Here is a 26,796-nt window from a genome sequence, read left to right as displayed (position 1 = left end):
CAAATTCCGCACAAGCATTAAGGCCCTAAGTTCGTCTGTCTTACCCATCACGCTCCTCGCATTGAAGCAGATGCACTCCAGACCTCCAGGCTCACTCAGGTCATCCTCCTCCAGAGTGCTCCTCTTCTTAGCTAGCCTTGCCCTGGCCCCCAGGCTCGACCCCAGCCTCCGTACTTACTGACCTACTGTTTAGTTCCCCACCCCCCTGCCACACTAGTTTAAATCCTGCTGAAACACTCTAGCAAAACTCCCAGCCAGGATATTTGCTCCCTTCCAGTTAAGATGTAACTCATCCTTTCTGTACAGTTGCCATCCTGACTTGAAGACTTCCCAGTTATTTATGAATTTGAAACCCTCCCTCTTGCACCAGTCCTTTAGCCATGCGTTCAACTGTAGAATCTCCCTGTTCCTCGCCTCACTTGCACTAGACACCGGGAGCAGTCCAGAGATTGCTACCCTGGAGGCCTTACTTTTTAGCCTAGCACCCATCTCCCTGAATTTCTCTCGTATGACCCCCCCTGCTCTTCCTACCTACATCATTTTCACCAATGTGTATAATTACGTCCGTTTGACTACCTTCCTTTTTTAATATGCTTCCTACCCTCTCGGAGACATCCAGTACCCCGGCACCAGGGAGGCAGACTACCATCCTGGATTCTCGTTCGCTCCCACAGAACCGCCTGTCCATGCCTCTAACCATTGCGTCCCGCACCACTATCGCTCTCCTAAACCCCTTCTTTCCCTTCCGGACCCCTTTCATTCGTTAACCCAGGCTGATCCAAATTAACTCACTTTAGGGTTTATAATTCAATTCCGCATACATTCTTTAATAGCCGGCTGTGTTCTCCCTACACAGCCTCACCTGTAGGTGGCAACCCAACACAGGTACAGTTCCACAGGCTGTCATCCTCTAATTCCTCACACATGCAGTTATCCTTAATGCTATTTGACCATGGGGGTTCTAACTGTTGCCCATGGAGGTTCTAACTGTTCACCTGGTCCATACCTGACGCACGTGTATACACCATTCTATCAGGGATTGTCTAATAAACATCAGGAGGTCAAGGCAAAGCTATTGCTGATGTTTAATTTCCCTCCCCCTTGTCCGGTAATTTTGAGGTCAACTATCATTTTTGCACTCTTAATCCATAAGACCGTAAGATATAGGAGCAAAATTAGGTCATTCAGCCCATCGGGTCTGCTCTGCCATTCAATCGTGGCTGATCAGGTTCTCAACTTCATTCTCCCGCCTTTTCCCCATAACATTTGATCCCCTTATCAATCAAGAACCTATCCATCTCTGTCTTAAATACACTCAATGACCTGGCCTTCTGTGGCAATGAGTTCCACAGATGCACCACCCTCTGGCTGAAGAAATTCCTCTTCATTTCGGTTCTAAAAAACTTTACTCTGAGGCTGTGCCCTCGGAGTGGCATGGTGGCACAGTGGTTAGCACTTTTGCTTCTGCGTCGGGGACCCAGGTTCGATTCCCGGCTCGGGTCACTGTCTGTGCGGAGTCTGCACATTCTCCCCGTGTCTGCGTGGGTTTCCTCCGGGTGCTCCGGTTTCCTCCCACAGTCCAAAAGACATGCTGGTTAGGAGCATTGGCCATGCTAAATTCTCCCTCAGTGTACCCGAACAGGCACTGGAGTGTGGCGACTAGGGGATTTTCACAGTAACGTCACTGTAGTGGTAATGTAAGCCTACTTGTGACACTAATAAATAAACTTTAGTGTCTCCTACTAATGGAAACATCTTTCCCACGTCCAATCCATCTACAACGCTTCTGGCTTTTGATGACTCAATGCTATTTTACCAACCAAACCATCCAAACCCATGAGGGGAAGCAAGGTGAGTACTTAAGGGGAAAGGGAATGGAATAATATACAGAAAGGATTAGACATAGTGGGGTGGGAGAAGGCGCAGTTGGGCTGAATGGACTGTTTCTGTTCCTTAAACTCTGTATAATTCTATACGCCTTTTCCCCTTGTAAATCCGGCACTGATATGGGCTGATGCAATGCTTTGTCATCTTGAACCAGATGTTTCTCCTGGAGAACACAGTACAAGAAGATTTATATCCATGGATAACACATCTTGGACACAGAGAAATCAAACAAGCCTGAGAAGTTGCTTCAAGGAATTTACAACAAAAACAAAGTCTGACTTTTACACAAACTATGTCAAAGAGACAAACTCCAGCTGATCCACAACTGCACTGAAGTGCAATGTCATAAACATTCCTTCAGATGGCAACAAGCGCTTCCAATATTTAGTGGTGAATACTTCTCCAGAATAAATATTAAAAGTTGCCATAGTCCCAGATGACTCAATAGGGTCTTTTAAGAGACTCCTGGATGAGTACATGGGACTTAATAGGATGGAGGGTTATAGGTAGGCCTAAAAGGTAGGGATATGTTCGGCACAACTTGTGGGGCCGAAGGGCCTGTTTTGTGCTGTAGTTTTCTATGTTTCTATGTTTCTATGACCATTTGAGAGGGAGAGCTGACTGGTGGTGATTTTAACTTCAGGATCACCAATACCGACTGAGATTATTCATAAAGGCCCTTGCCCATCACCACAACTCAGGTGATGGGCAAAGACCTTTATGAAAACCCTCAGTTGGTACAGGAATTGAACCCACGCTGTTGGCACAGATCATTGAAGTCCCAGGAAATCAAGTCAACATCTTTCAAAATGCTTCCGTTAACATGTAGTTTAATCAACATAGCTCTAGTTTTTGAATAGCTGGGATGCTTCTGTTCTGCAAGATTGAAGCAAGGCTGGAATATTGGGTGGGATTTTCCGGCCCCGCTCGCCCCAAAACTAGAGAATCCCGCCTGAGGTCAACGGACCTTTGCATAGTCCACCACACACAGCCTCCCTCCCCCACCCCCCCCAGCTCGCTACGATTCCTGTGGTCGGGGGGGGGGGATGGGAAAGTTCCCCCCACTGTGTAGAGTTCTGGGCGCCACACTGTAGGAAAGATGTGAACGCATTGGAGAATACAGAAGAGGTTTACAAGAATAATTCCAGGGATGAGAAACTTCAGTTATAAGGATAGATTGGAGAGTGTGGGACCATTCTCCTTGGAGAGAACAAGGCTGAAAAAAGATTTGATAGAGGTGTTCAAAATCACGAGGGGGCTGGTCAGAGTAGATAGGGAGAAAGTGTTCCTGCTTGTGAAAGGGTCAAGAACGAGAGGACACAGATTCAAAATGTTTTGCAAAAGAAGCAAACGTGGTGTGAGAGAAACTGCCTGGCAGCGTGGTGGAGGCAGGTTCAATCGAGGCATTCAAGAAGGCATTAGATAATTACTTGAAAAGAAAAGATATGCAGGAGTGCTGGGGAATGGCACAAAGTCATGATGCTTGTTTGGAGAGTCAGTGCAGACATGATGGGCCAAATGGCCTCAGGCACTGCAACAATTCTGTGATTCAATAGGGTCATACACCATGCTAGATTTTCACCCATCTGTCAGAGTTGTGCTAGGATGTAGGGTTTCTATGATTTCTATGATTTCTATGTACATCTCCCACTACTGTGGCCATATCATGATTCCACCCAGCTTCCCTTGGATAACTCCATTTGAAGTTGAGGCTATCTGTGCCCTCTTTATTGAGTTAAATGTCTGAGGCTGCTAATCCATCGAGTACCAGGGGCCTCAAATATATACACTCGACAGCTGACGTGTTGTTGGCTTCAATCTTCCCAAGTAGGATCCATCTTCTAGACACTGAAGAGAAGATGCTCCACAAGTGACATGGGTCAGTGGAAGGAGAAAGACTTGGCATCATGTGTCACCTGTGTCAGTTCCTGTGTGGGAACTCAATGCAGGGAAAACGCCAATGGCCTCACCAGATCAGCCAAAGTAAGCGAAGGCAGGTGCAGCTTGGACCAATGAAGTATTGATATCTTGAATGGTTTGGCCCATATACTCCTTCCTGTATTGATCACGATGCACTGAATTCTGGAAATATCCATAATGGAGCACAAGGTTGAGTGGATTCTCTTCACGAACCCCGCAACTAGAAAATCTACCCATCTGTCTTTTATCTGTCGAGCTTCAGTGGTAACACACTCAGTTCTGATACTGAAGGTTATGAGCTCATGTCTCCATCCATAGGCACAAGATCCAGGTTAACAGTCCAGTAAGGCAGTACGGCATTTTTCGAGGTGCCTTCATTTGGATGATATGTTAAACTAAGGCCCTGTCTCCCCTTTCAAGTAAGTGAGAAGTGATCCCATGGTGCTATTTTTAAGAAGAGCAGGGAGATTCCCCTGTGATCTGGCTAACATTTATCACGCCAACCAAAACCAAAAGATTAAGGCCAAGCTAGTCGTTATCTTATTGCAATTTGTGGAAGCATAAATACAAGGATTGGTCGCTGCGTTTCTGACAGTAAAACAGTGGCGGGATTTTCTGCCATGCTCGCACCGAAACTGGAAAATCCCACCCATGGTCAACAGACCTTTCCATGGTCCACCCCTCGCCCTCTACGATTCCCTTGGCAGAGCCGGAAAATTCACCCCAGTGACTGCCCTCCAGAATTGGCTGTAAAACACTATGGGATGTTCTGAGGTTGTGAAAAGTTCTATATTAATAGACTTTGGGAGCACAGAGGTTAGCACTGCTGCCTCACAGCTCCAGGGACCTGGGTTCGATTCCCTGCTTGGGTCACTGTTTGTGTAGAGTCTGTATGTTCTCCCCATGCCTGCGTGGGTTTCTTTCGGGTACTCCAGTTTCCTCCCACAGTTCAAAGATGTGCTGGTTAAGTAGATTGGCCATGCTAAATTACCCCTTAGTGTCAGAGGGACTAGCAGGGTATATACATGAGGTTATGGGGATAGGGCCTGGATGGGATTGTGGTTGGTGCAGACTCGATGGACCGAATGGCCTCCTTTTACACTGTAGTATTCTATGATGAATGTAAATTTCCCCTTTTAGAGGATTGTTTGCATTACAACTTCTGTTTCTCAGTCATCTCAGCTCTAAGTTATTTTTTTTAAGCCTTGGATCACGTTACCGTAGCCTTTGATGCCATTTCTGGTGAGTTCCTGTTTTGGCAGGGGCTGTGATGACTGACATTGACAGACAACAGACTTCCGCAACAGAATCATGTGAATCAAATTGAATTGTTGTGGCTTGATCAACATTAACATCAGAGATTATGTCACTGTGCCGTGTACAGGAACAGGATAGCCTGCCCAGAATGTTATGGAGTCCTTGTAGTCTTGAAACTCTGATTTGATAAAATCTTTTTGGCACATCTGTTCTCCTATTAGCAGTGACATATCATCAAAGCTTAAAAAGGGCCACCAAGTATAGATCCTGTACACCTTAGAGAAAAAGCAATACTTGGCGTTTATGAAGCATCATTCAATACATCAAAATACAAGAACATGGCCTCAGAGTGTGCCTTAATAGCCCCTTGAGCCTGCTCCATCATTCAATAAAATCATGGCTAATTCTTGACATCAGCTCCATTTTCCTCATTTTCTTTGATCGTGTGCCTATATCTCTGGACGGAGACATGAACCCATAACCTTCTGCTTCAGAACTGAGTGTGTTACCACTGAAGCTCAACAGATAAAATACAGATGGGTAGATTTTCTGATTGCATGGTGCGGAAAGATCCAGTCAACCTCGTGCTCCATTATGGATTTAACTTAGAGTTCAAACATCTCGATCGGAGAATTAAATGTATTTAATGATGGAGCATCCCTCTGGAATAGAGAATTACAAAGATTTATTCCACTGTGTGTGGAGAAATTTCTCCTCAGTCCTAAACAGTCGCCACCTTATCCTGAGATAGCACCCTAGTTCAAGCTTCTCCATTCAGGTGAAAGTCTCCCTCCCAGTCAAGCCCTCTCAGAGTCGTGAATGCCTCATTCTTCTAAACTCCAGAGGGTCTATCCTTTCTACTCACTGGAGGAGGCTCCACAAATATCCCCATCCTCAGTGATGCAGGTCCCCAGCACATCAGTGCAAACAAAAAAGGCTGAAGCCTACTTCAGACAGAAGGATCAAATGGGTGACCCATCTCAGCCTCCTCCAGAGTTCCCAGCATCACCGATGCCAGTCTTCAGCCAATTTGATTCACTCCACCTGATAGCAAGACATGGCCGAAGGCACTAGATACTACAAAGGCTATGGACCCTAACAATAATACTGAAGACTTGTGCTCCAGAACTTGCTGCACCCTCAGCTAGGCTGTTCCAGTACAGCTACAACACTAGCATCTACTCGACAATGTGGGAAATTGCCCAGGTATGTCCTGTACATAAAATGCAGGACAAATCCAATCCAGCCAATTAGTGCCCCATCAGTCTACTCTCGATCACCAGCACAGTGATGGAAGGGGTAAACAGTGCTATTAAGCGGCACTTACTCAGCAATAACCTGCTCACTGATGTACAGTTTGAGTTTCACCAGGGTCACTCAGCTCCTGACCTCATTGCAGCCTTGACCCAAACATGGACAAAAGAACTGAACTCCAGAGGTGAGGTGAGAGTGACTGCCCTTGACATTTAGGTAGCATTTAATCAAGTATAGAAGCCAGAGGAAAACTGGTGTTAATGGACATCAGGGAAAATTCTCCACTGGTTGGAGTAATAACTAGCAAAAAGGAAGATGTTTGTGTTTGTTGGAGGTCAATCATCTCAGTCCTGAGACATCAGATGCAGAGTCCCTCAGCTCTGAGCCTAAGCATCTTTTGCTGCTTCATCAGTACCTCTTTCGATCATACTGTCAGAAGTAGGAATGTTCAGCATCATTCGCAACTCCGCAGACACTGAAGCAGTCTGTGTCCTTATCTAGCAAGACCTGGACAATTATCAAGCTTAGACTGATAAGTGGCAAATAACATTTGTGCTACATAACTGCCACGCATTGATCATTTGCCAACAAAAGCAAATCTAACCATCTCCTCTTGACATTCAATGACATTGCCATCACTTCATCCCCCACGATCAATGTACCGAGGGTTACCATTAAGTAGAAACTGAACTGGACTAGCTATATGCATACTATGGGTAGAAGACCAGGTCAGAGGCTGGTAATTCTGCAGAGAGCAACTCACCTCTGACTCCCCAAAGCCTGTCCACCATCTACAAGGGACAAGTCAGGAGTGTGATGGAATGCTCTTCACTTGCTTGGATGAGCGCAGCTCCAGTAATACTCAAGAATCTCAACACCATCCAGGACAAAGTAACCTGCTTGACTGGCATTCATCCACAACAATGAATATTCACACCCTCCACCACTGATGCACAGTGGCAGCCATGTGTACCATTTACAGGGTGCACTCAGCAACTCACCAAGGCTCTTTTCGACATCACCTTCCAAACCCGTGACCTCTACCACCTAAAAGGACAAGGACGGGAGATGAATGGGAACACTGCCCCCTGCAGGTTTCCCTCCAAGCCACTCACCAACCTGGCTTGGAAAGATATCACTGTTCCTTCACTTAAATTCTGGGACCCCTTCCCTAACAGCACTATGGTTGTTCGTACAACACATGGACGCAGCCATTCAAGAAAGCAGCTCACCACCACCTTTTCTGGGGCACTCAAGATTGGGCTTAATAAGTGCAGTTTGCCAGTGACACCCAAATTCCGTGAACAAATAAGCTTAGTGACACCTGTCCACGTTCCAGTGTCTACTTGCCACCAGTCCCTGAAGTATTACCAATTCCCATAATCTGCCTGGATCTCTCTTCATACTCATTCAGATCCTTCAGAAAAGCCATGTCAATGAATGTTCCAAGGTATAATTAAGCCACTTTACTCTAAATGGACACACAGAATGGATACTACAAACTCTGTGTTTCTTTTTGGCTTGGTAAGATTTGTTGGGTGGTTTGAAGACAGTTAAAGCATCTTCACATCTCCATGCCGAGTGTTGCAGATCTTAAAAAAGGACTTAGTCAGTCAGCCCTGTCACCGAAAGGCAACTGAATTTTACGACTTGTTATCACTCTGAACAACTCATCCAATCCCGTTCACCCACAAACAAGGTGTTCACTTCATAACCTTTTAAATCTTAAATGAAAATTTAAATTAAAGCATTTTCTAAAACTTCGTGCAATCATTTTAAAGCATTCAATTATTATGTGAGCTTTCTTCACATAAGGGTGCTGTTAGCAGTCATAGTGTCGAGTTACACTTATTGTTACTACTAAGCTCATTGAGAAGTGTATCGCGATCTACATCACAAACAATATGGCACCTCTTCCTCTCATCTGTCATTTGACATCAATTCTGCAAGCAAATAAAAAAAATAAGCGTTTTTCAAATCTGGTTGTTTTATTTAGCTTGTCTTTTACAGACTGATGCATTTTGCCATTATTTCTAGAAGTGTTTAAATGTTTTCACAGGTTTATTTAATTATGTTGATGCTTTCACAAGCTTTTAAAAGTTTTTAAGAGTTGTTAAAAACATTATAAAACACCCAGCAGTCTTCAGTGGAAGAGTGACCCCCAATAGGTGCGGCTCATGGCATCATCAGGGACTATAGCTTCATCCGGATTCCCCATCGCTCGAGAGCCTCCTTGTTTCTCCCCTTGCTGGGGCATGCTGCTGGCAAAAGTCGGCAATCTTGCTGCTGCAGGGTGACAAAATAAGTGAGTGTGTCTTTTCAGTGTGATCAGCAGCTAACACTGCTGCTTCACCACACATGGCTAATCCAGGCCATTGTGTCTTCCGCATGGCTTACATTCCCACCTAATTTTATATCATTTGGACACTTGGTCCTGTCATTTAAGTAATTAACACAGTCCAAAGGTTAGGTGGATTAGCCATGTTAAATTGCTAAATTGCCTTTAAGTTTCTAATGGGGTGACACGGTAGTACTACTATCTGGGGACTCACAATTGTCACATGTTGGATGACAGTTCCTTAGCCTTAGCTCCTGACTGCAGCATCCACACCCTGTATTTAAATGCACTCTGTGGCAGGGTGGCATAGTGGTTAGCACTGCTGCCTCACAGCGCCAGGGACCAGGGTTCAATTCCAGCCTTGGGTCACTGTCTGTGCGGAGTCTGCACATTCTCCCCGTGTCTGCGTGGGTTTCCTCCGGGTGCTCCGGTTTCTGCCCACAGTCCGAATGACGTGCTGGTTAGATGCATTGGTCATGCTAAATTCTCCCTCGGTGTACCCAAACAGGCGCCGGAGTGTGGCGACTAGGGGATTTTCACAGTAACTTAATTGCAGTGTTAATGTAAGCCTACTTGTGGCACTATTAAATAAAAAAAAGAAGAAAGTTTTCACTCCCAATCACACTATCAGTCCAATAATGTTGCCAGTGGAAAGTATCTGGGTGTCCACTATGCACCTAAGGTGCTGCTCTGCTAAGGCTATCTAATTTCTATCAAGGTTGCAGGGTTATTTTACTTAATGGCAGAGTGTCATGTCTCCCTTAGAACTCACAGTTCATACTGGGACGTGTTGGGTGCCTCCTCAGAGATCTCAGGTCTCTGCAGCTGTTAATATGAGTGGTGACCTGCCCTAAGTATTGCAACAGATGTTATATGTGTGGGGTCAAATCTCCCCCAGTATCTGGGATTTTAAAAGAAAGAAAGGGCTGGAAACACTCAGCAGGTCAGGCAGCATCTGGAGGGAGGGAAATTGAGCTGACATTTCAGGTGGGTGACCTTTTATCAGAACGGGGAGAAGTCAATTTTATTGCTGTTCTTTCATGGGACCTGAGCATTGCTTACAAGGCTGGCATTTGGTGGCCATCCCTTATTGCACCGTAGGCAGGCAGTGGTGAGCTGCCTCCTTGAATTGCTGCAGTCCCTGAGGTGTAGGTACACCCACAGTGCTGTTAGGGAGGGAGTACCAGGATTTTGACCCAGCAACAGTGAAGGAACGGCGATATATTTCCAAGTCAGGATGGTGAGTGACTTGGAGGGGAACTTTTAGATGGTGGTGATGTTTTCACGTCTCTGCTGCTCTTATTCGTCCAAGTGGTAGAGATTACAAAGGATTGGGATATACAGTCATGGAACCTTGCTGCAATGCACCATGTACATGGTATACACTGCTGCATTGTGTGTCAGTGGTGGGGGGAGTAATTTTAAGGTGGTGGATGGGATACCAACCAAGCAGATTGTTTTGTTCTGGATGTTGTCAAGAATCTTAGGACACTGGAGACCTCCCTGCTCTCTGTTGTGCCATGGGATTTCTTTGCACTAAATTGACCACACAGCAACATTATTGGTTGATCTCTCTGAAAGGTGATATCCCAAGCAATGCAAATTTTTCTGAGTATTGCTCTTTGTATCTGCCTTATTCAAGCAATGGTTCTGCCAAGCTGATGTTTCTGAACCCTAAATGGCTTTAAAGTTTGGAACTGCATTAGCTTTCACAGCTTAAATACTTTGCATTGTCATAAGTTCCAGGACACTGAATTTTACCCTTCTGTTATGTTGGGGATGGGATGCTTTGGAGATTGTGCTTTGGTTCTAATTTACTTCCATTCTGCTGTGGTGGCAGAGTGTTTAGCTCTGCTGCATCACAGCACATAGGACCCAGATTCAATTCCAGCATTGGGTGACTGTGTGGAGTTTGCATGTTCTCTCCATGTTTGCGTGGCTTTCCTCATGCGGTAATGGGGATAGGGCCTAGGTGGGATTGTGGTCGGTGCAGACTCGATGGACTGAATGACCTCCTTCTGCACTGTAGGGATTCTATGATTCTTAGGTATTGTTGGAGTTGCACTCATTGAGACAAGTCGAGAGTATTCCATCACACTCCTGACTTGTGCCTTGCAAATTATGCACAGGTTTTGGGGAGTTACAAAGTGAGATATTCTGAACAGCTCTAGTAGCCACAATATTTATGTGGTTGTTTGTACTAAGTCTCTGATCAAAGGTAACTCTCCCCCAGGATACTTATAGAGATGGGTTCAGTCATGGTACTGCTGTTGAATGTCAAGGGGAGAAGATGGGTAGCTTCCCCTTAGTTGAAAATGGTCATTTTCTGTCAATTGTGTAGCATGAATGTTACTTGCCACTTTCCAACCCAACCTTGAATGTTACCTAGGTTTTATTGCATATGAGCATGGAACTCAAGGAGCCATAGCGGTTTACAGCATGGAAGCAGGCCCTTTGAGCCAACTTGTCCATGCCGCCCAGTTTTTACTATTAAGCTAGTCCCAATTGCCCATGTTTAGCCCATATCCCTCTATACCCTTCTTACCCATGTAACTGTCTAAATGCTTTTAAAAGACAAAATTGTACCCACCTCTACTACTACCTCTGGCAGCTCGTTCCAGACACTCACCACTCTCTGTGTGAAAAAAAACTCCTTCAATATCTGAGGATATATATAGTACTGAACATTGTGAAATCATCAGCAAGCATCCCAGCTTTGACCTAATGACGAAGAGAAAGTCATTGAAACAAATGAAAATGGTTGGGCTCAGGACACTGTCCTGAGGAACTCCTATAGAGATGTCCTGGAACTGAGATGTTTGACCTCAACAACCATCTTCCTGTGTCCCAGGCATGACTCCAACCGTCGGAGAAATTTCTCACTGATTCCCACTGACTTCAATTTACTTAGAACGTCTTGACGGAACATTTTGTGAAATGCTGCCTTGAGTTCAGCACTTTTGACCATGTTTGGACCAGGACTGTAATGAGGCCAGGAGCCTAGTATTGCTGGAGGAGCGCACACTGAGCATCAATGAGTAGTTCACTACTGTGTTAGTGCCACTGATTGCACTGTCAGTGACCCCTAGAGTCACTTTGCTGATGATCATTGAGTAAACTGATGACGCTGGCGATTCTTTCACGTTCTCTTTCCAACTCTACTCGACCTTTTAAATCCCACAGTAATCTGCAGTATGCATGCTGCTCCCCTGCTGCTCAACTCTCCACGTTGTACGAGACTTCCACACAGAGAACATCAAAACAAACCCAATCCTTTGAACTGCATTGACATTTATGAAAGCTGGCATCTAAAGGCACGTTAAGTAAAATGTGGAGAATCAAAAGCAAAATTTTTATATTCAATAGCATTTATTTCATTCAGCCCCAACTTGCAGAAGATTTATGGATCCATCCATTCATCCATCTAACCAACTAACCGTCCAATCCTCAAGACGAATAACAAGGGTGGCAAGGTGTCACAGCGCGAGGGACCCGGTTCAATTCCGGCCTTGGGTGACTCTCTATGCGGAGTCTGCACATTCTCCCCGTGTCTGTGTGGGTTTCCTCCGTGTGCTCCGGTTTCCTCCCACAGTCCAAAGATGTACGGGTTAGGTTGATTGGCCATGCTAAATTGCCCCTTAGTGTCGGGGGATTAGCAGGGTAAATATGTGGTTATGGGGATAAGGCCTGGGTGGGATGTTGTCAGTGCGGGCTCAATGGGTTGAATGGCCTCCTTCTGCACAGTAGGGATTCTATGAACATTTCCATTTCATTCTTAAAACTGAAGTCAGTGAATGCAGTTATATTTGCGAGAAGTTACTTCCCCTCTGAAAGGAATTTCTTCCACTACAATCGTTTATTTTGCAGGGATTTACTCAATTCTGATAACCATCAACAATAGCCCTACAATTTTGCAAACCCTGATCTGTGATCTCGAGGTATAGGTCACACAGCTAGTAAACCACAAACCAAGATTGATAAAAATCATTGAATAGAAGCATAGATAGAAGCCTAAAGTATAAAAGGAGGCCATTCAACCCATCGAACCTGCACCAACCCTACCCCCATAACCCCACTAATTCCCCTCAAAACTAGGGTCAATTTAGCATGGCCCATCAACCTAACCCACATACCTTTGGAATGTGGGAGGAAACTGGAGCACCCGGAGGAAACCCACGCAGACACGGGGAGAACATGCAGACTCCACACAGATGGTGACCCAAGCTGGGAATCGAACGTGGGTCCCTGCTGCTGTGAGGCAGCAGTGCTAACCACTGTGCCACCCCTATGTTCGGGGGGTCCAGGTTCTAAATCTCACTGTGGTAGTTGGTTAAATTTGGATTCTGAAATGAATCTCTCTCTCTGTAGGGTAAGGGACTCTTGTCACAGAGTGCTGTAACTTTAGTATCGACATTGATGAGGGCAGGAGGGGGACTGAGACTTGATTTTATCTTGCACTCACCTGAGCCAGGCATGGTGACAGGATTGATTTGAGCCCACACTGGTTTCTCAATCAGCAGAGAGTAGGTGGGCGATCTTTCCCTTACCTTCTCACCCCTTCCCTTCTCTCCTCTGCCCTCTCCCCACCCGTTTGTCTCCCACTCCCCCATCTCTATTTTCGGTGGCTCCCTATCCAATGGTCAGTGCAAATCTCGGAGTGTCTCTCACTGCTATTGGGAGCTCAGAGAGAAGTTTCAGGGGCAAAGCAGCAGTGCAGGATAGGGTGGGGAAGCTGTGTTTGTGTCCGATAATTACTCAGCACCCACTGGGAGAGGGAGCTGCCGGATTGAGTGGCACTGATTCCGGTTTAATGTGCCTGTTCTTTTTAAGAAGGAGCAGAACGGAGGGAAATGCTGGGAATGATCTGGAAGGGTTAATGTTCGCAGCTTTCATCATGTTTCTGGATTTTGTCTTTTGGGAATGGGGAAGTTCCTCCCATTTGCGTCAGGAAGCTGGAGCCTGGGTTCGGATTGAAAACGGGCTGAGTCTGTGGAGTAGCCAGAGAGTCACAGCAGAGACAGACCTCCCCTCCCTCCCCCCAACACACAGAGAGAGACAGACCCTCCCACACATACACACACAGACACAGACAGGCAGAGCCCGGGACTGCAGCGTGGATGTGTGACATTCCCATCAGCGATGATTCTCTCTCTCAACTTGCTTCTCAAGTGGATCAGTTCAGCCCTGGGATAGCGGCTCCTGGCAGCATCCCGGCTTCTCACAGGAGGTAGCAGTGCCAGCCTCGGAGCTGCGCATCTGGACAGAGGTGCCAGGCTCGGATTACAGCTGGACATCTGGACGTCTGGACAGAGGTGCCAGGTTCGGATTATAGCTGGACATCTGGACATCTGGACAGAGGTGCCAGCCTTGGGTTGCAACTGGACATCAGGACATCTGGACTAAGGTACCAGGTTTGGATTGCAACTGGACGTCGGAACAGAGATGCCAGGCTTGTGCTGCAGCTGGACATCTGGATAGAGGTGGCAGGCTTGGACTACAGCTGGATATCTGGACAAAAGTGCCAGGCTTGGACTGCAACTGGACATCTGGGCAGAGGTCCCAGGCTCACACCAGGACATCTGGATAAGGAGACAGGCTCGGACTTCAGCTGGACATCAGCACAGAGGGACAGAGGTGCCAAGTTCTAACTGCAACTGGACAGCTGGGCAGAGGTGCCACGCTTCACTTACACTTGGGCATCAAGACAGAGGGGGCAGCAGTATCACTCCTCCATTAACCTGGGCAGCAACAGCAGGGGAAGGGAGTGACCTGCTCCCATTGAACCCACAGAAGTGTCATCTCCAATTTCACCCTGTGCACCAGCCCAGGGAGAGAAGCTTCCTAGAGAGTGTGTGCCACCCACACCCACTCCCCAGCACCCTGGTAGTGCCAGGACTATGTTGCCAGCATGCTGGCCAGAAAGAGCATCATCCCAGAGGAATATGTGCTGGCTCGGATCGCCGCTGAGAATGTGCGGCAGCCCCGCTACACGGTGCGCCCTCGCCAAGCTCGCTTCATCGCCAAGAACGGCTCCTGCAACGCGGCTCACAAGAACATCCGAGAACAGGGCCGCTTCCTGCAGGATGTCTTCACCACGCTGGTGGATCTCAAGTGGCGCTACACACTCTTCATCTTCACCATGTCCTTCCTGTGCAGCTGGCTGCTCTTTGCCATGATGTGGTGGCTCCTGGCCTTTGCTCACGGCGACCTGGAGCAGCAGCAGAGGCCGGACTCCCAGCCGTGCGTGACCAAGGTGCGCTCCTTCACCTCGGCCTTCCTGTTCGCCATCGAGGTGCAGGTCACCATTGGCTTCGGGGGCCGGATGATCACCGAGGAATGCGCCACAGCCATCACCGGCCTGATCGTGCAGAACATCTCGGGGCTGATCATCAACGCCGTCATGCTGGGTTGCATCTTCATGAAGACCGCCCAGGCTCACCGCCGCGCCGAGACCCTCATCTTCAGCCGCCATGCCGTCATCTGCCTGAGGAACGGCAAACTCTGCCTCATGTTCCGGGTGGGTGACCTGAGGAAGAGCATGATCATCAGCGCCTCGGTCAGGATGCAGGTGGTGAAGAGGAGCAGCACGACCGAGGGGGAGGTCATTCCCATCCACCAGATCGACATCCAGGTGGACAACCCCATCGACACCAACAGCATCTTCCTGGTGGCCCCTCTCACCGTCAGCCACGTCCTGGACAGGCGCAGCCCCCTCTACGAGATATCGGCCAGTGACCTGCAGAGTCAGAAGCTGGAGGTTATTGTCATCCTGGAGGGGGTGGTGGAGACCACGGGCATCACCACCCAGGCCCGCACCTCCTACATCTCCGAGGAGATCCTCTGGGGTTACCGCTTCGTGCCCCTGGTCACCGAGGAGGATGGCACCTACTCGGTCGACTACTCCAAGTTTGGCAAACGCATCAAGGTGGCCACCCCCCGCTGCTCGGCCCGGGAGCTGGACGAAAAGCCCTCCATCCTGATCCAGACCCTGCAGAAGAGCGAACTTTCCCACCAGAACTCCCTGAGGAAGCGCAGCTCCATGAGGCGCAACAACTCCATGAGGAGGAGCACCTCCTCCCTGGTCATCCCCAAGGTCCAGTTCTTCACCCCTGAGGCCAGTCCTGATGCGGCTGACAACTGAGAGGTCAATTTTTCCAAAGCCAGGACCAACTTGCTCAGATGAGTTTTCTTACAAACTTTAAAGAGGGTCGGTATTTAGACGAATATGCAAACTGCTAAAATACCATTGTGCCTTCCTCTACATATAAATTAAATCCAAGCATTATTTAATCCAGAACCCATCTTTATGCAATGTTCAGCTCCTCACTTATCTGTATTTAACTCCTTGTTCTTGGAATTGGAGTGGACACATTAGGTTAGTGGTCTAATTCAAAAATGTAAACTATTTATCTGGGGTATATTGATTGATTCTGTATGGTGTCGGACATAGCAAGGGTTTTCTCGGTCGATTGAATATAGAGGATTTTGATGGTAGCATCAAACCGTTTACACTAGTTCACTTCATTCCATATTACAGAAGGACTATAGCACTAATAACGTAAGCAGATACTGCAGTAGAATTTGAAAGTTAGCACAAAATTGTATTAAAAATCTTCCAGTGATCTCTTAACTACTTAGGTTGCTACTTGCCAAAGACTGGATGGGGCAAAGACATTTATTTATAATGAACCCACTTAATTTCTATAGCATTGGAATCTGTTATGTGGGCTCCTTTAAGTTACATGAGTACAGTGGTCAGAATGGTGAATGCAGTTTAAGTTCCAGCTCTGCCAGAGATTCCTTGGGTGGGGTTTTACTCCTTTTGTCTGGAAGAGCACTCCGTGCTCCGAGGTGACTGGCATTCACTGAGCTTCTCTCTCAGCAGTTAAATGTTTAAATGCTGACTGTGTTGCCTTGTCTACGTACAGCAATCACTCCAATCCAGCTTCAATGTGTCCTGGAGTTCAAGAGTTAAAGTAAGTTTGGCCCTCTACTGGAGTTACATTCTAGTAACAGAAACAGAAATGGTGAGAGATTCAATCCTCTCCCCACTCTAAAATTTTCACATCGTAATCCTCACATTTTAACTGCTGACCAATAGGAAGTGTGTGCTGATATATAAGAGGCTACTTCAGGTCCAGGCAGCAGGCAATCGAGGTTGGTTGTCCAGCCCGACTGTCTGCCCCTCTACTGTGTGTATATTCACAGCTGGGTGTCCCTGGAGAAGGGACACACACTGGCCACCGGTCGAGGCCTTTCAGTATACAGGGTTGTGTGTGTGTGTGCACCAGTGTGTGTAGGTGTGTGCGTGCATATGTAAATGAATGTGTGTGCGTATTCATTTGTGTGTGCATGTGTGTACATGTACGTGTGCATATGTGCGCATGTGTATATGTTTGTATGTGTGTGTGAGCATATGTTTGAATGTGTGTGCGTACCCATTTGTGTGTGCATGTGTGTTTATATGTGTGTATGCGTGTCCATGTGTGCATGCATATGTGTGCACATGCATGTGTATATGTTTGTATGTGTGCGTGTGCATGTGTGTGTATTTGTATTCATGTTTGTATGTGTGTGTATGTCCAGTTGTGTGTGCATATGTGTGTATGTGTCCATGTGTATGCATGTGTATATGTTTGTTTGTATGCATTTGCATGTGTATGTGTCCATGGGTGGGATTTTACATCCCTATTCACCCCAAAACCATAAAATCTCGCCTGAGGTCAACGGACCTTCCCATGCTCCGCCCCTTGCCTGCTCCGATTTACATGATGGGCGAGCCAGTAAAATTGCAGCCCATTTGTGTGTGTTCATGTGTGTATGTGTGTGTGTGTGTGGGGGGAGGGGGGTGGGGGGTGGTAGTGGTGGAGGGGAGGTGGGGTTTGGTGTAGGTAGACAATTAGGAGGGGCAGTGGCACATAGGAGGTGTTCAACTATGGATGCTCCAGACACCTTGAGTATGGAGCAGCCTTCATGGATTAGCTGGTCTGTTCCTGCTCTCCAATCTTCTTGCTTCTTTCTGTTTACCTCTTAACTAATAAGGAAAAATGAACTTATTACCTAAGTAAGCACAGCGTCGGCCAGTCTTTCAAGTATTTATTTTTGTAAGCATTAAATATGGAGACGACCAAAGTCATTACCAGTACAAACTCTGCTCCCTCGTCACTGGCTCCACCCATTTCACTGACGACTGCCTGAGGCTGAATGAACTTGTGTTATATTTGACCCTGAGAACAGCTACATATTTGTGCCATCACTAATGCTGTCCCTGTCTCAGTTCATCTGCTGCTGGAACCCTCATTCAAGCCTTTGTTACCTCTTCACTTGACCATTCTAATGTACCCTTGGCCAGCTTCCCACATTTTCCTCTCCTGTAAATTTGAGGTCGTCCAAAACTCTGCTGCCCGTGTCCTAACTTGCACCAAGTCCCATTCACCAATCACCTTACGCTCACTAATCAACATGGACTCCAGGTTAAACAATGCTATGATTTTAAAATTCTATCCTCATTTTTAAGTCTCTTCACCTCCTCAGTCCTCCTTACCTCTGCAATCTCCTCCAGCTCTGCAACCTCCAAGATATCTGCACTCCTCTAATTCTGGCCTCCGAAGGATCCCTGGTTTTAGTTAGTCCCCCATTTGTTGCTGACCCTTCAGCTGCCAAGGTCTTACGCTTTGGAATTCCCTCTTTAAACCTCTCCGCCTCTCTTTCTTTCCTTTAAGATTTCTTTAATACCTACATTTTATCAAGCTTTCATTCCAATACTCTGATGTTGTTTCTTTATGGCTCAGCATCAAATTTTGTTTTGTAGCCAATCATCTGATGTGCCTCGGGATTTTCCATTATGGTAAAGGCACTATATAAATCATTGTCAGTGTTATAGAACATTATTGGATCCTTGTCAATGAAAATTAAAGGAAATGATCCATACTTAGCATTTATTTACTTGTCTGATGAACAATTTATTTTGCACATCTTATCATACGATCCATTTGCATGAGATTATTAAATCCCAATCAACTAATGTTGAAAATATTTAACCATTTGGAAAGCTGTAGTAAGTGTTATCTAGAATGTAATTGCACACACATTGATAGAATGCAGATGGACAAAGTGGGTAAAGTACTGCAAGTTTAACACTTGGATTATATTTGAACTTAGCAGAACAGGGTTAATTGCACATTTTCTTTGGACTGGAAAGAATTGATCAGGTGAGGCAAGATTTGATCCCCGATAACAAAGATCAAACAAGATCCCAGCATTCTGGCCAATGATTGTTCCCTCGACCAGCACCTAATACAGATTGCCCATTTATCATTTCAATTCAGTTTGTGGGGATCTTGCTATGTAAAAATTTGCTGCTGATTTTCCTATGTTAAAACAGTGCTTCATTAGTTGTAAGGTGCTTTGGGATATTCTAAAGTCGTGAGATAGTTTTTTTCCCTCCTTTTCTTGACCTTTGAACATGGTGAGCCAGTGATTTCACTTCAGCTGTGTTTAATTTGACAAATTGACACTAAGGTGGTTTTACATGACAAGTTTTAAGTTTTTTCCAAGTTTAAGTTCATTTATTAGTGTCACAAGTAGGCTAACATTAACACTGCAATGAGGTTAATGTGAAAGTCCCCTAGTCACCACACTCCAGCACCTGTTCGAGTACACTGAGGGGCAATTTAGCATGGCCAATGCACCTAACCAGCACATCTTTCGGACTGTGAGAGGAAACCGGAGCACCCAGAAGAAACCCACATAGACACGGGGAGAACGTGCAGACGCCGCACAGACAGTGATCCAAGCCGGGAATTGAACCCGGGTCCCTGGCATTGTAAGGTAGCAGTGCTAACCACTGTGCTGTCCCTTGTGCCACTGTGCTGCCCCTACACGAAACATTCTTCAATATCTCGACCCTAACACTAATTCATTTTCAGCTCTCTGCTGTTCATTTAAAACTTAAAGGATGCAATCTTCACCTTGGCAGTTGACAGAGGAAATCGCCCGCCCATTGTTTGAACCCAGCCAATTTTCATCCCATCGACCTCATTGGCTGGAGCGAGGAAAAAATTACCACCAATAGTTTTTGTACAATGATGGAAAATGTGTGATTTTGCCTGTTTTGCATATTTAATCTTAGAGTTCTGCAGAAGTGGTAAAGGCATGTAAAAGACTTAAATCAGTGCCACTCAAGATTCTCCAGGAAGAGGGTCGGACTGTAGATCACAAATGCTCAGTTCCAGAGATACCAACCTCACACTGCATTCTTGTATGAGATGATGAAGATGAGAATGATTGTAAGTTCAAGGGGTTAATTAACAAGTGATATTCAGTACTGGTACTTGGTAAGGTTTCCCTCCATAGTTTTCCACTAGGGATTATTCACAGGAGGTGCACAATGAGAGCAGTCGACGGTCATGTGAATCGGAAAAGTTCAATAGATTTTCCTTAAATGAGTCTGAGGAGGCGTGGAGATTAAGATTTGCGAAAGGTTGTTCCAGTCCTTAATTGTTCTTGAAGAAAAGGAGTTAGCAAAGGAAATACGTTGGGGTGTAAACAGTTGAAGCTGTTGGCTTTCACCTCTTCAAGCATGGTCACTTTAGGGCTTGATATACTGCCTCAGGAATATCTAATTGTCCATTCAAATGTTTATAGAGGTATGTCAACCTGTGGGTCTTTCTTCACTTCCGGAGGCCGAGCAAGGTGACCATTTGGGAGACATTGGTATCGTGCAAGCTATTGTTTCTAATGGAACAAGCTGCCTGGTGTTGAATATTCTCCAGGAGGGTAATGGTTTCAGCAGCATATGGGTCCCAAGCAGTTAAGCCGTGGCATCATAGAATCCCGACAGTACAGAAGGAGGCCGTTCGGCCCATCGAGACTGCACCGCCAACAATCCCACCCTATCCCCGTAACCCCACATATTTACCCTGCTAATCCCCCTGAGATTAGGGTCAAGTTAGCACTGCCAATCAACCTAACCCGCACATCTTTGAAGTGTGGGAGGAAACCGGAGCACTCGGAGGAAACCCACGCGGACACCGGGAGAACGTGCAAACTCCACACAGATAGTGACCCAAGCCAGGAATCGAACCTGGGTCCCTAGCGCTGTGAGGCAGCAGTGCCAACCACTGTGCCACCATGTTGCCCCGCTCTAGGTGCAGTCTAACTAGTGCCTGGTACAGCATTTATTGGAGTTGAAATGATTTCTGTTTCACCAATCCAAGCATTTCCGATGCCTTGGAGACTGCATAAACTTCACTTCAAGCTATTTTGGATGTGGATTGCTATGTAATGGCATTCTTTAGTAATTTAATAGGCGGAACTCATTTTTTGTGAGGTTCAGCGCAAATATACATTGAATTTTGCTGATTCACGTGATGTTGCATTTCTCTATACATTCATTGAAAGCCTCTTAGGTTTCCTTTTAGCAGAAATTACTCCTCATTGAAGAATAGCTATTCTGACTGAATTACATCACGAGAGACATGTTTTCTATTTACAGTTCAAAGTCCATCCCCTAATGTGCAGTAGTCACTTTGATCAGCAACTACATTGCTGTTCTTTCTGGGAAAGTAACAGTTTTTAATTGGCTGGACTCCTGTGGCATTGGGCGTTCAGTGGCCAGAGACACCACAAGGGGGCAGAGCTTCAAGGTGAGAAGGGGACAGTTTAAGGGAGATGGACAGAGGAAGCTTTTCACACGGAGAGTGGTGGGGTGGGACGCGCTGCCATTGGAGGTAGTGGAAACTGGCGCATTAGCAACATTTAGGAGGCATCTGGATGGGTAAATGAATAGGGATGGAGTGACTGGGACAGAGAAAGGGCAGAAGGTTTTTTTTAGTTTCATTAGGGCATCACGATTGGCATGGGCTTGGAGAGCCAAAGGATCTGTTTCTGAGCTGCACTTTTCTTCGTTCGTTGTCACTGACTTAGGGGCTGGTATTTTACTGGCCCGCCCGCCACGGGAATCAAAGCGAGAGAGGGGTGGAACATGGGAAGGGCCATTGACCTCAGGTGGGATTTTACGGTTTTGGGACTAGCAAGGCCATAAAATCCCACCCCAGGGGTCACCTCATGGATTGTTGCTAACAACATGCAGAGATTGTCCGTAGGTCAATGCGTACAGCAATATGTTAAAAGATGGAGCTTAAATCAATGGTATTCTGTCATGGAGCCGATCAGCTTAAATCCAATCTACCCAACAGGACGTTGTGGCTGGCAAGGGTTGGGGGATGAGGTTAAGACGATGGAGAGGTGCTTTGGGCCTTGTTGCAATCTCTACCATCTTTATTTTGCTTAATTCCAGCACAGGAGGGCAATCTTCTCCGAGCAAATAGCTATCCACTTTGCTTCAAATAGTCAAGGACACACTACATTAATCAATGCCACAGCAGTATTTTAGATTCTGGGTTTGGCAGGTCCACATAGAGCCAACCCATAGTGGGACCCCAGTAGGAATCTGCAAAGTGGAGAGAATAGATCAAGGATAGTTTCCAAGAATTGATTGGGAGCAGCAGTGGTGTTTCTGCCTTGGCTTCACAAGCTTGTCTTATCTTTGCTGTGTTCAGCTTCCAAAGCCACTGTCTACCTCGGATTTTATTCCTGGGCCAGTCCCCTAGGATCCCAGCGCCTTCAAGCTCCCAACCCAATTTTTTTTTCTCCACCAGTTCCAGATGGCAGACTTTCTTGGATTATTTAAAATTTAGGCCCAGAAGTTGAAATGATGTCAGCTTCACTCTGAGATCCCAGCGTGGTGCGGGAATTCCCCTCAGCCACGCCTGTCCCACACATCTTGCCAGTTAAAATTGCTCCCCATTTTTCGAGACAAAGTGAGTTGTACATTTATTGTTCTTGCATACCCAGGAGTATATCCTCATTATGAAAACTCTGTACCTTTGTTGATGTATTTTATGTAAATAAAGCACTCATTGGTTCAAAATCTGCGTCTCACCTTGGTGGTGTGTTCATTCAGCCCATGTTTCATAAAGACAGTAGAATTAATGTGGTGATATGTGTGATTTTCCAGAGAGTAGTTTAAGCTGTTAGCTTTCGCCTTTAGGATTCCTGCTTTATGCTATTATCTATCTAAATATTGGACTGAAAGAGCTGCACGCCAGCACATAAGGGACATCAAGGCCAGTTTATAAGAATGGCTGAACCTCAAGGAAATACCTAGCATAAAAACCTCAAAACAGGGAGAAGGTGGTAATATCAGACTCATGAGAAATAGCGGAAGTGGCGCAAAGTCAATTTCTTAAATCTTAACATGGATGTTTAGCAGATCTGGCAAAATCCGAATTGCGTGGCAGCTGTTTTGTAACTTTGGAAATGTGGCAGAAGTTAGATACTGGTGAGCCAAAGTATGCATTTGTGTTCAAGTAAGCATGAATGGGGCTGCGTTTAGTTTGAGTTTCTTATAAGTATAGCACAAGGCGCATTAATCTAAAAACAAATTCTTGGCTTATTTTTCTTCATTTGTGGGACATGGGTGTCGCTGGCTTAACAGAATTTATTTCCCATCCCTCGTGCCCAAGGACAGTTAAGAGTCAACCACATTGCTGTGGCCCTGGAGTCACTTGTAGGCCAGACCAGATAAGGATGGCAGATTTCCTTCCCTAAAGGACATTAGTGAACCAGATGGGTTTTTCCGACAATTGACAATGGTTTCATGGTCATCAGTAGATTCTTAATTCCAAACATTTTTCATTGAATTCAAATTCCACCATCAGCCGTGGCAGGATTCGAACCCAGGTCCCCAGAACATTAGCTGAGTTTCTGCATTAATAAACTAATGATAATACCACTAGGCTATCGCCTCCCATTCATGCTGGTAGTATTAAACAGGGAAAAAAATAATTACTGTGGATTGTTTAAAATAAACATCTTCAGAAAACAAGTTTGCAGAATTTATTTTTAATAATGAGGTTTTGTTAATAACATTTGTTTTATTCGATGAAAGTTCTCACCTATGTGTCCTAAAGGAAGATAGAGTCTAAACCTCTTCCAGCCCCCTCAGATCCTCGATCAAGGTTACTTGATATCTCTCATTTTCTTCATCCCAATATCGGTGACTATGCCTTCAGTCATAGGCAGTAAAGAAGGCAAATGGCATGTTGGCCTTCATAGCAAGAGGATTTGAGTATAGGAATCGGGATGTTTTACTGCAGTTGTATCGGATGTTGGTGAGGCCACATCAGGAGTATTGGGTGCAGTTTTGGTATCCTTATCTGAAGAAAGATGTACTTGTAGGGGATGCAGCAAAGGTTTACCAAGCTGATTCCTGGGATGGTAGGACTGTCATATGAGGAGAGACTAAGTCGGTTAGGATTATATTCATGGAGTTTAGAAGATTGAGAGGGAATCTCATAGAAACTTATAAAATTCTAACGGGGTTAGACAGGGTAGATTCAGAAAGAATGATGGCGGGGGAATACAGAATTAGGGGGTCATTGTTTGAGGTTAAGGGGCAAATCTTTTAGAACTGAGATGAGGAGAAATTTCTTCATCCAGAAAGTGGTGAATGTGTGGAAATCACTACCACAGAAATTAATTAAGGTTAAAGTTTATTTATTAGTCACAAGTAAGGCTTACATTAACATTGCAATGAAGTTACTGTGAAATTCCCCTAGTCTTCACAGACTGACGCCTGTTTGGGTCAATGCACCTAACCGGTGCGTTTTTCAGAATGTGGAAGGAAACCGGAGCATCCGGAGGAAACCCACGCAGACAACATACAAGCTCCACACAGACAGTGACCCAATCTGGGAATTGAACCCGGGTCCTTGGCACTGTGAAGCGGCAATGCTAACCACTGTGCTACCGTGCCGCCCCTAGGGCCAAAACGTCATCTGATTTCAACAGAAATTAGATGTAATTCTTGGGGCTTAAGGGATTAAGAGATTTGGGGGGGGGAAGGCAGGATCAGGGTACTGAATTTGATGATTAGCCATCATTCCATTATGAATGATGGAGCAGGCTAGAAGGGCCAAATGGCCTCCTGCTCCTATTTTCTATGTACGTTTCTATATATGTTTCATCTAGTCTCTATGCTCTGGAATTCCTTCCGGAAATCCCCCCCGCGGTGACAATATCTATGAAAACCAAACCCCACTCCCCCCGCAAAGCGATTTTCTTTGGCTCAGAGGCCACCTTTATGATTATATCACCGTGAAGTGTTAGTGAAAAGTTTTATATAAGTATCTTATTTTGTGATCTTGACTGGAGGAGGGCTTATAGCAAATTAGCAGCTGATTTTTCACCACCCCAGTTTTTATTTTCCATTGATTTGGAAAATATTGCCAAGATCTTTAGTTTCACAACAGGTAGAAGTGATAGCGAATCTTGGAAACATGTCTCCAAAAACAGTTCCAAATATTGTTCAGTGAACTTCATTAGAATGTAGACTGGCTGTGGTGAGAAAAAATGGCTGCTGATTCACTACAAGTCAACCAATTTCACCCCCACTGTTTGTTTATTATTTATTTATTTTTATTAGTGTCACAAGTAGGCTTACATTAACACTGCAATGAAGTTACTGTGAAAATCCTCTAGTTGCCACTGTTTGGGTACACTGAGGGAGAATTTAACATGGCCAAGGCACCTAACCAGCATGTCTTTCGGACTATAGGAGGAAACTGGAGCACCTGAAGGAAACCCACGCAGACACGGGGAGAACGTGCAGACTCCGCACAGACAGTGACCCAAGCCGGGAATCGAGCCCGGGTCCCTGGCGCTGTGAGGCAGCAGTGTCGCGGTGCTGCCCCACTGAATTTATTGCTGCTGATTTCAAATAGGAGAAAAGGAAGACAGGGTTTTTTTATATTATACCTGTGACTGCCTCAAGAAGTCCAGCCAATTTTTTTTAATGGCGATTATATAGTCATACAGTGCAGAATGAGGCCATTCAGTCAATCAAGTCTTCACCAACCACAAACCCACCCAGGCCCTATCCCCATAACCCCATGCATTCACCCTAGCTAGTGCTCCTGACACTAAGGGGCAATTTAGCATGGCCAATCAACCTAACCCGCACATCTTTAGACTGTGGGAGGAAACCGGAGCACCCAGAGGAAACCCACGCAGACTACGCAATTCTTTTCAAGTGTAGTCATAATATGGGAAACACATCAGCCACTTCATAAGATCATGAGGAGTGGTAGCAAGAGTAGGCCATTCAGCCGATTGAACTTGCTTGGCCATTCAATAAGCTCATGGCCGGTGTGATTGTGGCCTTAACTTCATTTTTCTCACCTGCTAACCCTTGATTCCCTTTTAGGTCAAAAACCTGTCTAACTCAACCTTGTACGCAATCAATGACTAGGGTTGCCAACACTCCATGTCTGGCCTGCAGTTTCCACAGTAAGAAGTTTAACAACACCAGGTTAAAGTCCAATAGGTTTATTTGGTAGCAAAAGCCACACAAGCTTTCGGAGCCCCAAGCCCCTTCTTCAGGTGAGTGGCTCACCTGAAGAAGGGGCTTGGGGCTCCGAAAGCTTGTGTGGCTTTTGCTACCAAATAAACCTGTTGGACTTTAACCTGGTGTTGTTAAACTTCTTACTGTGTTTACCCCAGTCCAACGCCGGCATCTCCACATCATGACTGCGGTTTCCAGCCATTGAAGATGAACCTCCAGGACACTGCTGTGTGCAACGCAAGAGAATATTCATTGGAACATTAAAAAATATTTGTTTTGGTCATTTTCTTTGGGCATTTCTCTCTTTATTAGATATAAAAAGTATTTTAAAAGGGGGACAGTCATCTAATTGGGTTGTGAGTCTGTTGCTTTTCAATTTATTTTTTATTCATTAATGGGACATGGATGCCACTGGCTGGGCCAGCATTTATTGCCCAATATTAGGTGCCCGAGGACAGCTAAGAATCAACCACATTTCTGTAGCTCTGGAGTCATATGTCAGCCAGACCAGGTAAGGACGGCAGATTTCCTTCCCGAAAGGATATTAGTGAACCAGATGGCTTTTTCCGACAGTCGACAATGGTTTCGTGGTCATCTAATAGATTCTTCGTTCCAGATATTTTTTATTGAATTCAAATTCCACTAGCTGCCGTGGTGGGATTTGAACGCAGTTCCCCAGAATATTAGCTGAGTTTCTGGATTAATGGTCTAGCGATAATACCATTAGGCCATC

The 26,796-nt window shown here is 45.7% G+C and overlaps 1 protein-coding gene across 1 annotated transcript; it reads left to right on the top strand.

Moving 5' to 3' along the window:
* Positions 1-13,648: 13,648 nt before the first annotated feature.
* LOC144507872 (ATP-sensitive inward rectifier potassium channel 8-like) lies at positions 13,649-18,597 on the top strand. The gene is made up of 2 exons (XM_078235305.1): positions 13,649-13,975; positions 14,022-18,597. Exon 2 carries the CDS (start codon positions 14,565-14,567, stop codon positions 15,795-15,797), a length of 1,233 nt encoding a protein of 410 aa, XP_078091431.1. The 5' UTR covers positions 13,649-13,975; positions 14,022-14,564; the 3' UTR covers positions 15,798-18,597.
* The last annotated feature ends 8,199 nt before the right edge of the window (positions 18,598-26,796 follow it).

The sequence above is a fragment of the Mustelus asterias genome, chromosome 19 (assembly GCF_964213995.1).
Source record: "Mustelus asterias chromosome 19, sMusAst1.hap1.1, whole genome shotgun sequence".
Lineage (NCBI taxonomy): Eukaryota > Metazoa > Chordata > Chondrichthyes > Carcharhiniformes > Triakidae > Mustelus > Mustelus asterias.
This window is presented reverse-complemented; position numbering and strand designations above follow the sequence as displayed.